The sequence below is a fragment of the Carassius auratus genome, unplaced genomic scaffold, assembly GCF_003368295.1.
Source record: "Carassius auratus strain Wakin unplaced genomic scaffold, ASM336829v1 scaf_tig00023288, whole genome shotgun sequence".
Taxonomy (NCBI): Eukaryota; Metazoa; Chordata; class Actinopteri; order Cypriniformes; family Cyprinidae; genus Carassius; species Carassius auratus.
In genome coordinates this window covers 536,320-550,619 of record NW_020525257.1, presented here as the reverse complement: position 1 = coordinate 550,619, position 14,300 = coordinate 536,320, and the positions used below count along the sequence as shown (strand labels likewise).

General features: G+C 35.5%; 2 protein-coding genes across 2 annotated transcripts; both read right to left on the bottom strand.

Moving 5' to 3' along the window:
* Positions 1-582: 582 nt before the first annotated feature.
* Positions 583-2,247, bottom strand: LOC113077835 (homeobox protein vex1-like). Its single transcript, XM_026250099.1, has 4 exons — positions 2,234-2,247; positions 1,848-2,020; positions 1,571-1,761; positions 583-890 (listed from the first exon to the last, which is right to left on the bottom strand). The coding sequence occupies exons 1-4, from the start codon at positions 2,245-2,247 to the stop codon at positions 684-686; spliced, it is 585 nt and encodes a 194-aa protein (XP_026105884.1). The 3' UTR covers positions 583-683.
* A 2,228-nt stretch (positions 2,248-4,475) lies between these two features.
* On the bottom strand, positions 4,476-5,791 carry LOC113077846 (homeobox protein vent1-like). The gene is made up of 3 exons (XM_026250115.1): positions 5,457-5,791; positions 5,137-5,369; positions 4,476-4,721 (listed from the first exon to the last, which is right to left on the bottom strand). Exons 1-3 carry the CDS (start codon positions 5,713-5,715, stop codon positions 4,494-4,496), a joined length of 720 nt encoding a protein of 239 aa, XP_026105900.1. The 5' UTR covers positions 5,716-5,791; the 3' UTR covers positions 4,476-4,493.
* Positions 5,792-14,300: the final 8,509 nt, after the last annotated feature.

Here is a 14,300-nt window from a genome sequence, read left to right as displayed (position 1 = left end):
TCAGAGGGAGGCAAATATGAGTCCAGGCCATTTATGCATATGATAAAACAGCAGAGGTTATAGAAGTCCCCTTTGAGGGACACCATGGAACTGGAAAGGAGTTTTAGCACCATTATGCTTTTTATTTATCATTTGGTTTTATAGAGGCACTTTTATAAATGACATTGCATATCCCAAAAAATAAATAATTATAAATATTTTTAATTAGACAAATAAAATTACATTTGTTATTATAGTTTTCTTAAACATGATTTAACTGGTTCTAACGATTTGATTAAAATATAATAAAATAAATAATAAATAAATACAATTAAATAAATATAATTAGGAAGTACAATAATGTACTGTAACATATCTCTCTCTGTTTATATATATATATATATATATATATATATATATATATATATATATATATATATATATGACTAAATTATGGTATAGACTCGACTGATACAATGAAAGGCTAAGAAGCTTGATTCAAAAGAATTTTTTTATTTTATGGGATTTTTCAGATTTGGCAAAAAAAAAAACAATATTTATGTACATATACAATTTGTTTATATAACTACATACAGTGCTTGCATTTATATTTTGCTTATTAAAAACCGTGATTTAGGGGATTTTTATAAATTTTTATATTACGTCAAGATTATAGATTATATCCAATCATTAAAAAAGGTGGTTTAAAAGTAGCAGGAGGGGAACAGCATCGGTGGCGGGAATTGTCGCGTGGGAATTTGTTGCGGGAAATAGAGGCGCGAGTGCTGTCCGCTAGCGGTGTGGTGCTGAAATGACGTCATAGGCGGAAGCACAACAAAAAACTCGGCTGCGCGCGCCTCCTGAACTTCCCGCTTCAGCTTCATTCGTCTGTTCTGGAACCACGTTTTCACCTTAAATAAACAAATAAATACATACATAGGGCCTTAATAAATAACATAAACATCCACTTTCAATACTATGTTTCACAAAGGAGACACTAAAATATTCACGAGTTAAGAACAATTTAACTAATGCATGCAATTTATGTGCTTGCAAAATTCCACATAAATATAACATTAATGAAACTCTCTAAGAACAAAAAAATAAAAAAAATAATAACATCTAAAATATTTATGGTTGCAATTATTTTTTCTGCTCTTAGCGACTTTAAATTAAGAAAAACTTTTTTTTATGTCTATTTACTGAAGACCAAAAATCTGTAGAACCTATAGTGCAAAATAAATAAATAAACTAACAACTAACTTACTAATTAATTTAAATTATAAAGTATTTATTTATATACGTTGCATTATATGTTTATTTTAAATACATAAATGCATGTACATTTTAAAACATTTAATGATTTATTTATGTTGCATTATAGGGTTATTATAAATAAATGAATAGTGCATTGCATGTACTGCATAAAAAAAAAAAAAACAATTAATTTATATATATATAAAGACATGATATATTGCAGTTCACATTAATAGGCCAGATGTGTGACAAATGCAAAAAAAACTCTTTATGAATAGAAGTTCAACAAATACAGTATCTGCTGTCACAGCTAGAAATCTCATGCCATGCACACCTGTGTTTCAGACAGCTGCAGTTTCTCCGCTATCCTGCGTCTCTGGGTCGCTCCGAGGTACTTGTGTTTGCTGAAGCTCTTCTCCAGACGCGAGATCTGCTCCGAGCTGAACTTGGTTCTGACGCGCCGCTGTGACGCGGACTCCCCTTCGCTCTCATCGCTCTCAGAGGCCGAGGAGTAGCCACAGCTGTCTGATACGAGAGAAACGACCTGTTAGATCCATCACCAACCCAGAAACACAGTGAACAGCTACTGAACACCAGAAGCTCGTACTTACTTGTAGAAGACAGGGCCTTGGTTTCTCCTTCTCCAAGCGTTTCTGAAGACGCGCGACGAGCATCACTGAAATCATCACGAGCGCTTACTGTGACTCGTTTCTCCTGCTCCAGATCTTGAGCATGGAAGCTCTGGACAACCACTCCACGGAGAACTTCTTGAACATGATGTTTCCTAATAATTTGATCAGCTGTAGCTCATCTGGTCAGTGGCCTGACTTTATAGGAGCTTCTCCGCTCATCTGCATGAGTAAAGCGACTCTCAGCGGAATTATAACTCTGTAATTGAAGTTAATGGGTGTCGCAATGGGCTTGTTCACACGTTCGGTGTACTTGTGATATCCAGGCGCCAGCGAGTCTGAGCACCTCGTGTGTTCACCTCAAGTACCTGAGAAGAGTCATCAATGCACTGATACAATCAATTGACGGAGAGCAACATCATCCACTCAAGACAAGCGTCATTCATCGGCAGATAACGGAGAGATGAAAGAGAGGGCGGCTTTGGGCGGATCACTGTCGGATTAACTCTTGATCCCCATTATGTGTCAATTCAGCACGCTTGTTTATTACATTAAATGCATCTTCGCATATTATGGGTCTGAGGGTCTCCTCCTTTGTCTTCTGTCACTGGAAGGCTATGAAAGCGTTTTACTTCTAATGGCAAGCATTGAAATGCGTCTCTGGAGCTTTACAAACTCACACATGAGATGCTAAATTATAAAGCTACCCCTGGATAATTAAGTGCATTTTAAGAATGCATGTCATAAGTTGAAAATGAAAATTAGACATTAGTTAAAATTCTATTTAAATCAATGAGATAAATTCCATCCACATGTTCAGTTATATTAAAAACACTTATGTTGCATAAGTTCAACAGACTCTGTTACTTCTTAAAGGGAAAAAAAACAATGCTACTGATGATGAATTCAGTCACTGTAAAAAATACTTACATGAGGCATCTAGAATTCAACATAAACAAACAAACAAATAAATAAATGTTGATTTAACAAATCCAGATACAAAATACCAATCTAAAGAACCTACAATGTAACATCATGATCTACATTACTGGTGATTTGGTGAATCCAGAAACCAAAATACTAATTTGAAGAACCTATGCAACAATACATTAATAAATGAAATGATTGTATCATATAATGTTGCATTACATGTTCAAATAAATCTATTACTTGTTTTACTTGTGATTTTATGAATACAGAAACCAAAACATCCATCCGAAGAACCTAACGCAACAATAAATAGATGACAGACATATAAACTGATTATATTGTATTTTATGTAATATATAATGTTGTGATACTTACATGCATACTTATTTATTATTAATGATTTAATGAATCCATAAACCAAAATACTCCTCCGAAGAAAATATAATGCAAGATACACCATAATATATTTTTTTGCATTATTACTTTAGATTATTATTATTGTTGCATCAGAACTTTAATAATGGTGTGCAGTAGATAAAATCGTCACTCTATGAAACCTGCATAATTGATTGATTTTGCAAAATGATTAGGAGTTATTAATATCCAATGGCCTTCAGTAGCTAGTTTTAGTCAGTCTTAATGTTATCATGGGGTTGATATTAGAGGGAGATCAATACTCTGTCACACACACACACACACACACACACACATACACACACACAGAGCCCAGACACGCTGGAGCCAGTCTGTGGAGAGTGTAAACTCATCAATGGGCGACTTAATTAGGACTAATTGTTGACCATGATCTGCTCGTTAGGTCTCCTTTGAAGTGCGCGGGGTCGCGCGCAGTGTGAGGCCGCAGATCAATGCACTGATGGGTTTGTTAAGGGTTTCTTTGGCGCCTATATTTGATTTAAATATCACTGCCATTATTGTAGGAGTATATGCAACCTCCTTTTCCATGTAGCAACAAATAGCATCTTAAATACTCAGTGAAAAATAACTATTTTAAAAAGAAGCACGCTTATTGTTCTTTGGGTATAACACGTGTTGATTTGCATTATGTTTCTGTGTGGGACAGCTCTAACTCACTTATGTAACTAGCTTCAGTTTGTAAATTTTACTTGGTAATAATGTGAGCCTGTATGTATGCTATTCTTTATAAACTATGGGGGGAAACTTAAATTAAGAATATTTTTTCTTTACATTGTGGGTCTTAACAAAACAGCAATGAGAAATCACTGATATAAGTAAATAAAACATGACGATTTATTAACGTAAAATGCAGCATTTTATTGATGGCATTTGGTTGCTGATGATTAATAATTTACTTTAACTTATGCAAAGTATGTGACATGATCCAAGAAAACACTGAATTCCTGAATAAAGTCTAAATGGAGTCACTCAGTTGAGTGCATGTCACAGTATCTGTAGACTTCAAAGGAAACTGATTAAGATGAAACGCATTTAAACAACAGATATTTCAGATCGATTCACTTCTGAAACCAATCTTATCAGATGAACACGGACAAATCACCAGGAACGCAAACTTAGCCATTGAACATACTTTATTTCTGATAATAAATAAACTCTTCTATTCAATCAAACATTACAAAAAAAACATAACTGTACATATATTGAGATATTGCACACAGAATTTAAGTGTTTCAGAGGATTGGGTCTCTGGATGTGTCTTCTTCAGAAGTAATGCTGCCTGGGCATCATGAGCTGATGATGAGAAACCAGCGGCATCACATGCTGCATCAGCGCGCCGGGAGGCGGAAACGGAAGTCGCTGTCTGTCATAGCATTGGTACTGAACCGGAAGCACGTGCGAAAGAACCATTTTAGGCAGCAGATAGTCCGCGCGCATCTCCTGCACTTCCCGCTTCAGCTTCATCCTGCGGTTCTGGAACCAAGTTCTGACCTGAAGAACAAAAGAGACATTTAAAATGCTTTCTATTTTCAAAAAGTTACTTTTTTTTCTGACTGTAAGAACAACAAAAAAAAAAACGTTAATTCTGTTCTGAACTAAAGAACAAAAAGATAAATTTAAAATGCGTTCTATTTTTCAAAACGCTACTTTTCGAATAATTTCAAATACGATTATTGAAGAAGCCTCTGTTACAAGAGAATATATATATATATATATATATATATATATATATATATATATATATATATATATATATATATATATATATATATATATGTGTGTATATATATATCTCACTGTGTTATTTGCCAATTCCATCCATGAGTCTTTTCGTTGTATAAGAGAAGGTTTTTTATTCTCATTAATGCATTTGGAGAAAGCCCAGGGTTTAATGCGCGTGTCTCACCTGAGTTTCTGACAGATTGAGTTTCAAAGCCGTTTTCACTCTCTCTCCCGCGTCCAAGTATTTGTGCTTGGTGAAGATTTTCTCCAGTTTGTCGATCTGTTCCGGAGTGAATTTGGTTCTGATTCTGCGCGTCGCCGCGTCTTTCTCGGTCTCGTGCGCATCTTCGACGGACGCGCATTCAGACGCGGTTGCTTCGCTCTCGTAACCTGACGAATAGCCGCTGTTTTCTGAAACTGAACATGTAATGAAACATTAAAACACGCTCTGTTGTCATTCACACGAAACAAAAACTGAAAATGCATTGAAGCGCGTAAACTTACAGCTTGGAGATGAGCAGCTTCTTTGGGTAACAGGGGTTGTGCCCTCCTTCTCTTTACCGGTCTCTGGTTTCTCTTCAGCTTTCTTGCTAACCTTTGGTTTTGGCTGCAAATAAACCTTGTCATATGATGTTGGAGGTCTCGGTTGAACCACGCACGGTACGTGTGGCCTGTGCGTCTGTTTCTCCGGCTCCAGAACGTCTTGATGCGGCGAATCGTGAAAGCTTTGGGCGAGCCAGTCCACAGAAAACTTCTTGACCATGATTGCTGTCTGTGTGTCTCAAGATGTGAATCTATCCGAGTACAATCCAAGAGTGTTTGTCAGGCCTCCAGAAGCGGTCTGGATATATATAGGCCCATCCCGCATTACATTAACATATGCATGGAGGAGTTAACGCCTGATCGATTCTCAATCATTAGGCCTAATGGGTCGTTATTGAAGTATTTACACATCCTGTGATTGTGTGAAAGCCTGGCGCCAGCTTGTCTGTGGGAACCTCTGGCTCATCCAGCTGTCTGCATTGATGGAGTGTCAGAACAACTGGATCTGAGTGGCGCATCTAAGGAATAATTGCAACTATTATACAGAGAATTTAAAGCTTAAAGCCAAGAAACCTAAAAACAATGACCTTAAAAGATTAGTAAAACTTTTTAAATATTTTACACCAATTGTTAACATAATTGATAATCATATAATTGTATTTTGACTCTTATATCATGCGAAATAGGCGTTGATTGCTTATATATCACGGTTTAAATATTGTGCAGCACAACTGTTTTCAACATTGATAATAATCAGAAATGTTTTCCTGAGGAGCAAATCGGCATATTAGAATGATTTCCGAAGATCAAGTGAAACTGAAGACTGGAGTAATGACGCTGAAAATCGTACAATATAATGGCAGAAAACAGAAATTGTTATGTCACAACATAACTTGAGTAAAACTTTTTAAATGTTTTCATTTAACCATATCCTGCTAATAAATCATTGTATTTGACTTATTTTACCTTCAGACTTTTGTACTTACATTTCGAAAATATAAATACTTAATTAAACAAATTATAACTATGTAAATTAAATGATAAAACAAAGTTACTTTTAGAAAGTTAAATGGTCAGGACTTTATAAAAACGAAAATTATGGACGGTATTTTTTTCTACAACCCACTTCAACATACTGAACAAATTTAGAAAAACTTATATATCAGCAGCTTTTTACCTTTTGGGTTTCAAGTTAATTCTGAAATAAAATTATAAATGCAATAAATATATAATAATAAATATAATAAATATATTAAATATATATATGCTGTCTCTTCCTCGTTATTTTCCTTTAAAAAAAAAAACAAGTCTGTTTTTCTGTGCTGCAGTGTCTCCAACACACACACACACACACACTCAACCTAAGGTGAATTGACTCGTTCAAATGCTGGTGTATTAACACATGCTGCTGCCTGTGGAGTCTCTGGCGCCACTGACCATCACAGCATCGTTTGGCGCGGTCGGCAAACATCACGATCAAAGGGATTACAGTAGCAACACAATTAACTTTGATTGACCAGCAGTTCAAATGCAAATTCAAACCCGGACAAGCTTAAGCCTGATCTACTGATTCAACACAACTACTAGAGACAGTGAAAACATCTCACTTCACCAACCTAAACCTGAGCAAAGTTTACTTGCATTTATTATTCAATTCTGCACATGCACAAACGTGCATGTAGGTTTATGCATATATAAAGTTACACATGCTTAAACATTGTAAAGCAGAATTTATCCAAACAAATAAAGCTGCAACTAGAACTCAATAAGTTTAAATAGCTAGTCTTCATTCAAATTCAAATTAAGTGCATGCTTTGCAATTTTTTATATATAAAAATATATTACATGCCAAAATGTGTTGGAGGGAACTATAAATAGGCTACTCAGTTCAAAATTATTTTTCTAGTTGAATGTTTATTTGAGGTTTCATGATGAAACAAAGCCCGTGATTCAATAATATTACTGATAAATCTGAAATAATGGCATGTCAGGCGGCTCTGGCACAGAGGTCTGCAGTTAATCAGGGATTTGGTTTTATCAGACTGTATTTGAATGTCTGTGGATGAGAGACAGAGGCTTGGAAAGGATCGTTTAGCTGGACAATGATGATAAAGGCACGTTGACTGTTTCCTTTATCACTGATCTATAGTGCAGGAGCTCGAGCTGTTGAGTCGCAATTAAAGCCTTTGTCTGAAGCGCTTTGATCCGCCGGGGAACAATGACGAGGATCTGATGCGCTTCCTCGCCTCCGCGTGAAACTCCCAAACAAACCGCAGCTCGAACGCGCATTATTTAACTCGACTGTGACGTCATACGATGGAGCAGTGCGTGGATCTTAATGCAAATTAATCTTATTTAATTGACAGTCATCAGATCAGCGAACGAAGTGATGGTTTTAAAGAATTTTTTTTTACTCGAAAATCACGGTGCTGCTGTGTTACTGAATAAAATAAGAACGGCTCATCAGTGCGATACTTATTGTTATATAAAAAGAAGAAGTTCAAATTCAGTTGCAGATATTTTATTTGCTGTTTTTTTTTTTTGCACAATTCGAACGTCCAGTGCACTACAGGACAAAAGTTTGGTATCAATTATTTTATGTTTTGAAAAAGTAACTTCTGTTCACCAAGGCTCCATTTAATTTATAAAAATACAGAAAAACAGCTAAATTGTGAAATCTGTTCAAATGTATTTGATTTCCATGATCAAAGTTGTATTTTCAGCATCATTCCTCCAGTCTTTATTGTCACATGATCTTCAGAAACCATGAAATTATGACGATTTACTCCTCAAAAAACATTTCTGATTATTATCAATGTTGAGCACACTTGTGCTGCTCAATATTTTTTGTGGACACCTTGATACATATCGTTCAAAAGTTTGGGGTAAGGCTTACATAAAAAAGAGAGAAAAGTATTCATGGTTTTATTTATCTGGGATTAATTTAATTGATCAAAAGTGACAGTAAAGACATTTACAATTTAACAAAATAATAATAATAATCTGTCAATCCTGAAAAAATAAAATGTATCAGTTCAGCTTTGATCACATAAATAAATTACACTTGAACAGATATTCACACAAAAGCCAGTTATTTTAAACTTTAAACTTTATATATATTACTGTATTTTGGATAAAATAAATCCGAACAGAAGAGATTCGTCAAAACATAAAAAAAAAAAAAAATCATAATTGTTCCAAACTTTTAACTGAGCCATCAGATTCAAAGGATGAAACATAAAATGTCATAAAATGATAGCTGTTAGTCTATCACAGGTCAAAGGAAGATGGAAAATGTCTGAACATGTATTTTGCATACCTGAAAAATGCTGCATTAAAATGAGAAGTTTTGATTCAATTTTAAGCAATTTATTAGCTCTCAGTCTGATTAATGGGCTATTAACACCTAACTTAATACATTCGTAATCCTGCAGTGTAAAACAAGTACATTAATTGGTTCTATTCAAGTCTGAAGTATTATGTACACACTGCAACCTGAACACCAAAACTGAATTTCTTTCTCGTGTTGAACACAAAAGAAGATCTCTTGAAGAACATTGGGTAAACCAACACTTTCTGGTCCCCACTGACTTTCAAAGTATTTTCCATACTATAGAAATCAACGGAGGCCAACATTTTTCAAGATATCTGCTTTTGTGTTCAATACAAGAAACAAACTCTCAGGTTTGGAATAAGTTTTACAATCCTTTTAAGTTAAGAAGAATCTTATTGACAATGCATCTGATAACATTTTCAGTTTTTACAGTGTGACCATTGAGTTTAACTGAATTCTAATGCAAAAGAACAGTTAAATAAAAGTGTCTCAATTTAAAGTGCACCACAAAATGGAGAAATGGAAATGCAATGAGTTAAATGTTGAAATGTTTGCAAAAGCAGTATGTAAATCTTTTAAGATTCGGTGTAGAATTATAGGCTACCACATTTACTGTTATTCTATATTCTCTGGAGGAGTTCATAATGCATTATTTCAAGCTTTTCGATCTCAATTAGTTGAAATGCATTAATATAATTAATAATTTGAAGAGTTCAAATGCAAAAGCCTTTAAGTGTCATTTAAGATGTTCTTCTAAAATGAGCGTTTTGGTCAGGCTGTAAAATAACTGAACATAAACACAAGAGACTGAGAAAAATGTACAAATTTAGAATTCTTTTTTTTAAAATGGCACATAATACATTTTGCATCTGAACTCTTAATTTCTCAATAATTATCAACAAATCTATATATATACAAATCTATATATAATCTTTATACAGACTGCATTATTTGGTTGTGTAGCTGTAAAAACTATAAAAGTATTTGAAGAAAATCATCATCAGACCAAAACCGGCTAAGGCTACTTGACGAAGCTCACAACACTTAAGTTTAAAAAAACACCTCCACATCCTAAAATAAGGAAAATCCCCAATGAAAACTCCCACATCTTGTGCTTTCACAGTATTTAGGAAAATGATCATGTTTTGGCACAGAGCCCTAATTCCTCATCGAAGAGCGACTGTGGACATCTTCATCTCTCCTCAGATGGAGTCAGCTGGAGTGTCTGAAGGAGTTATGTACGGTGGCCCAGAGAGCTCAACGCACCGCAAATGAAGAAAAAACACACATGCACATAGAAAAATCACCTGCAAATTAAGAAAACATCATCTGTTTGACAGAACATGTGCGGAAAATACTCACAACACAACCAAAACACACTGCAAATAGGCACAGACCACATCAGAAATGTTTAAGAGGAAAAAAATAACCATGATTTTATGATAAAATTATTAAATAAATAGCCTATATATGACATACATATTTATTGTTATATAAAAAATAAATCATGAACCATGGTAAATTAGCCACACTAAACTGTACAGATCGAAATCAATGCATGGTAACTACTTTAATAAACTATAGTTACTACTATAATAAAACCAGTGTTAATAATAATAATAATAATAATTCTTTACATTTATATAGCGCTTTTCTATTCACTCAAAGCGCTTTACATAGACAGGGGGTATCTCCTCATCCACCACCAGTGTGCAGCATCCACCGGGATGATGCGACGGCAGCCATAGTGCGCCAGAACGCCCACCACACACCACACACCAGCTTACTGATGGAGAGGAGACAGAGTGATGAAACCAATCAGCGGATCTGGGGATTGTTAGGAGGCCATGATGGTCAGAGGGCAATGGGCGAATTGAGCCAGGATGCCGAGGTCACACCTCTACTCTTTCCGAAAGACATCCTGGGATTTTTACTGACCACAGAGAGTCAGGACCTCGGTTTAACGTCTCATCCGAAGGACGGTGCTTGTTGACAGTATAGTGTCCCCATCACTACACTGGGGCACTAGGACCCACACAGACCACAGGTTGAGCACCCCCTGCTGGCCTCACTAGCACCTCTTCCAGAAGCAACCTAGTTTTCTCAGGAGGTCTCCCACCAAGGTACTGACCAGGCTCAGCCCTGCTTAGCTTCAGTGGGAAACCGGTCTTGGGCTCCAGGGTGATATGGCTGCCGGTGTCCTGACATTTTATCCTACCCTGTCAGATTTTCCTACCCGGGTTTACTGCACACGCGCACATCAATATCACGTCCTTTGTCTCATGCTAAACGACGATATTTAATGTATCTGCATTACTGTAAGGGTAGGTTTAGGGCTGGGGTAGGTGTAGACTTTAATAAAAACGCAATCTTATTGGTAGAAAATAATATTTATTGTTGGTTTCCTGTAACTGTATCCCTTTTAGCTACAACCGCGAATATAACACATAATTACTGTATTTGCAGTACTGTAAGGGTATGATTAGGGTTGTGGTAGGTGTAGACATTAATAAACCATAACTTTACAGTAGCATTTTCATTGTGGAATTGTACTACCCACTGTTTTGGTGGGAGGTAGGAAAATCTGACAGCGTAGGACAAATCGACAGAACACCGGCAATAATATTTGTAAGCATTGTTGGGGACGCCTCTGTGGTCTGTGCTACTTCCAGTGCAGTTTTTGTTTGTGCATTTGCTGTGTTTCTGTTTTTGTAGTGCGTTCTATATTTTATACATCTGAAAGCTGAATAAATAATCTCTCCATTGATGTGTGGTTTGTTAGGAGGACAATATTTGTCTGAGATACGACTATTTGAAAATCTGGAATCTGAGGGAGCAAAAAAAATAAAACATCTAAATATTGAGAAAATCATCTTTAACCTGATAACTGTCACTCACGTTTTTGAAGATAGCTTGAATGTGCATGATACAAACCTTAATTTTTATATTTCATGACTGAAAATATTTTGTAACATGATTTTGATGTACCATTTACATGGTAATGCAATGTCTGATTTTAAAATGGGTTTTAAAGGATGAATTTTGAGATTTTATGTTTTCAAGTGATATATAACTTCTGATGATTTCTAAAATGTGATAGAGAAAAAGGCAACGAGGAAGTCTTTTTTTTAAACAAAGGTCAAAACTCCTTTTGTAATGTAGATTTCTGAGGGTGCACTCTTGTCATAAATTGATCTATTACTTTTCCTACATAATTTTTAACAAAAAATATTGGTAAAATATATATTTGGGAGTCTTAGACCTTTCCAACGATATATAGTTTGTCAAGATTAGATTAAATTTGATTGCAATATAGTATAGTCAACGTAGGCGTCCCGTATACGGGACGGGGTGACATTTAACAGGTTAAAGTTGTCTAAATGAAGTTTTTAGCAATGCATATTACTAATCAAACATTAAGTTTTGATATATTTATGGAAATTTACAAAATGTCTTCATGGAGCATGATCTTTACATAATATCCCAATGATTTTGGGCATAAAAGAAAAATCTATAATTTTGACCCATACAATGTTTATTTGGCTATTATTATTACATTTGTTTGTGTTATGAATATTTGCTGTGTGTTTTTGCAGCCTGTTCTTAATTGTGTGTGTTGTGAGTATTTGCAGCACATGTGCTCTCAAACTGATGAAGATGTTTTCTTAATTTGCTGGGCCTTTTTGTATTTCTATTAAAAACACTAAAACACCATTTAGGTTTCTGAACAACCAATACTAGTAGCTATGAATCATCAACTCAATCACACATATAAAACAACATTTTAATTCCAGAAATACAGATCGAATCATAAAGATGAAAAGTATGTAAATGTGTGTGCGACTGACCTTATTCTGTGTGCTGTGTCCAACTCCAAAACCAGCCCTGCAGCTCCTGGCACAGACCCCAAACATCTCCAATCACACACCATCTGCTCCACAAACACACACACCAGCTGCATCATTACCGCCACATCTGACTGTTCGTGACCTCTGACCCTCCACAGATGTCTGTCCTGCAGCGAACTTGAGCGTGAGCACAAGTTGGGTCGATATTAGTAATGTTAAGGCTTTAAGGTATAGTTTATCTGAAAATGAAGCCATGCATGATTAGGATGAGTTTGTTTCTTCATCATATTTGGAGAAATGTAGCAGTGCATCAGTCTCTCATCAATCATCAATGGATGCTCTGCAGTGAATGGGTGCCGTCAGAATGAGAGTCTGAACAGCTGATGAAAACATCACAATAATAATCCACAGCACTCCAGTCCATCAGTTAACATCTGGAGAAGACAAAAGATGAAACATATCAAGCATTAAGATTTTTTTTTTTTTTTTACAAATATTCAAGTCCATAATCCAGAATGACACTTCCTCCAGTGAAAAATGGATTTGGACTGAATCAGGAGAGACATCTGCACAGATCAAACACAGTTTACAAGCCAAAACAGCTCTAAACATATATGTGGCTGGATTTTGATGCGAGAGACAACAGGAGATGCACTTTTTCACTGGAGGAAGTGTTATTATTGATCTTTTGTGTTTTATTTTCTTGAATTTAGTTATAGTTTTACTATATCTCAGTGCAGCATTTGATACCATTGATCACAATATTATTGTCTCTCGTCTAGAAAAGATGCAAAGGTTAAAATCCTATTTTTTTATTTATTATAATATAAGATGTTTTCAGTCAATTTTGGTGAACATTACTCTAACACGTCCCTATTATCTAGTGGAGTTCCACAAGGCTCCATTCTCGGCCCTGTCTTGTTTTCATTATATATGTTACCCCTGGGTTCTAAGCATGGAATATATTTTCTTTGTTACGCAGATGACACTCAGGTGTATCTACCTTTGCATAAAAGCTCTTTTGAGTCGCTTTTGAGTTGTTTACATGAAATTGGATCTTGGATATCACAAAATGATTTGAATTCGAATGAAAGCAAATCTGAAATCATCTGGTTCAGGGCTCCTGACACCCAAAACTCTTTTGACTTGGGCAATTTAGTTCCCTACTATAAATCTGTGGTGAAGAACCTTGGTGTCCAATTTGAGAGTTCTTTGATATTTGATAAATCTTGTTTCTTCTATTTAAGATCAAAAGGAAGGTTAAACCGTCTGACGTGTAGAGCCCTGATCTCCTCCAGAGCCTCGCACACCTTCAGCAAGAGCTTCTTCCACGCCTGCGTTCAACACATCCACACACAAACCCCACAAAACAAGAAAAATACTGTCAAACTAATTAAAACCCCAACAAGCATGGCTTATGAAAAACATTCTTCATGAAATTTAATTTCACGCCAAATATAACCAACATTGCTTTGTTTCTGCACAAAATACTGAACGTCGATTCTAACCCTGTGTAATGCTTTTAAACAGAGTTGGTGTTTAATCAGTTTAACGGACATGCAATTAACATTTCAGCTGCTGGAGACGCTAGATAAGATTCAGCAAAAATAACAAATCCAGTGG

Coding starts and splice junctions, on each gene's coding strand:
- LOC113077835 (XM_026250099.1), bottom strand. Junction 1,762..1,847: donor CAAGGCCCTGTCTTCTACAA/GTAAGTACGAGC, acceptor CTCTCGTATCAG/ACAGCTGTGGCTACTCCTCG. Junction 891..1,570: donor TGCAGCTGTCTGAAACACAG/GTGTGCATGGCA, acceptor TGTTTATTTAAG/GTGAAAACGTGGTTCCAGAA.
- LOC113077846 (XM_026250115.1), bottom strand. CDS start 5,715: ATGGTCAAGAAGTTTTCTGTGGACTGGCTCGCCCAAAGCTTTCACGAT. Junction 5,370..5,456: donor AAGCTGCTCATCTCCAAGCT/GTAAGTTTACGC, acceptor TTACATGTTCAG/TTTCAGAAAACAGCGGCTAT. Junction 4,722..5,136: donor TCAATCTGTCAGAAACTCAG/GTGAGACACGCG, acceptor TTTGTTCTTCAG/GTCAGAACTTGGTTCCAGAA.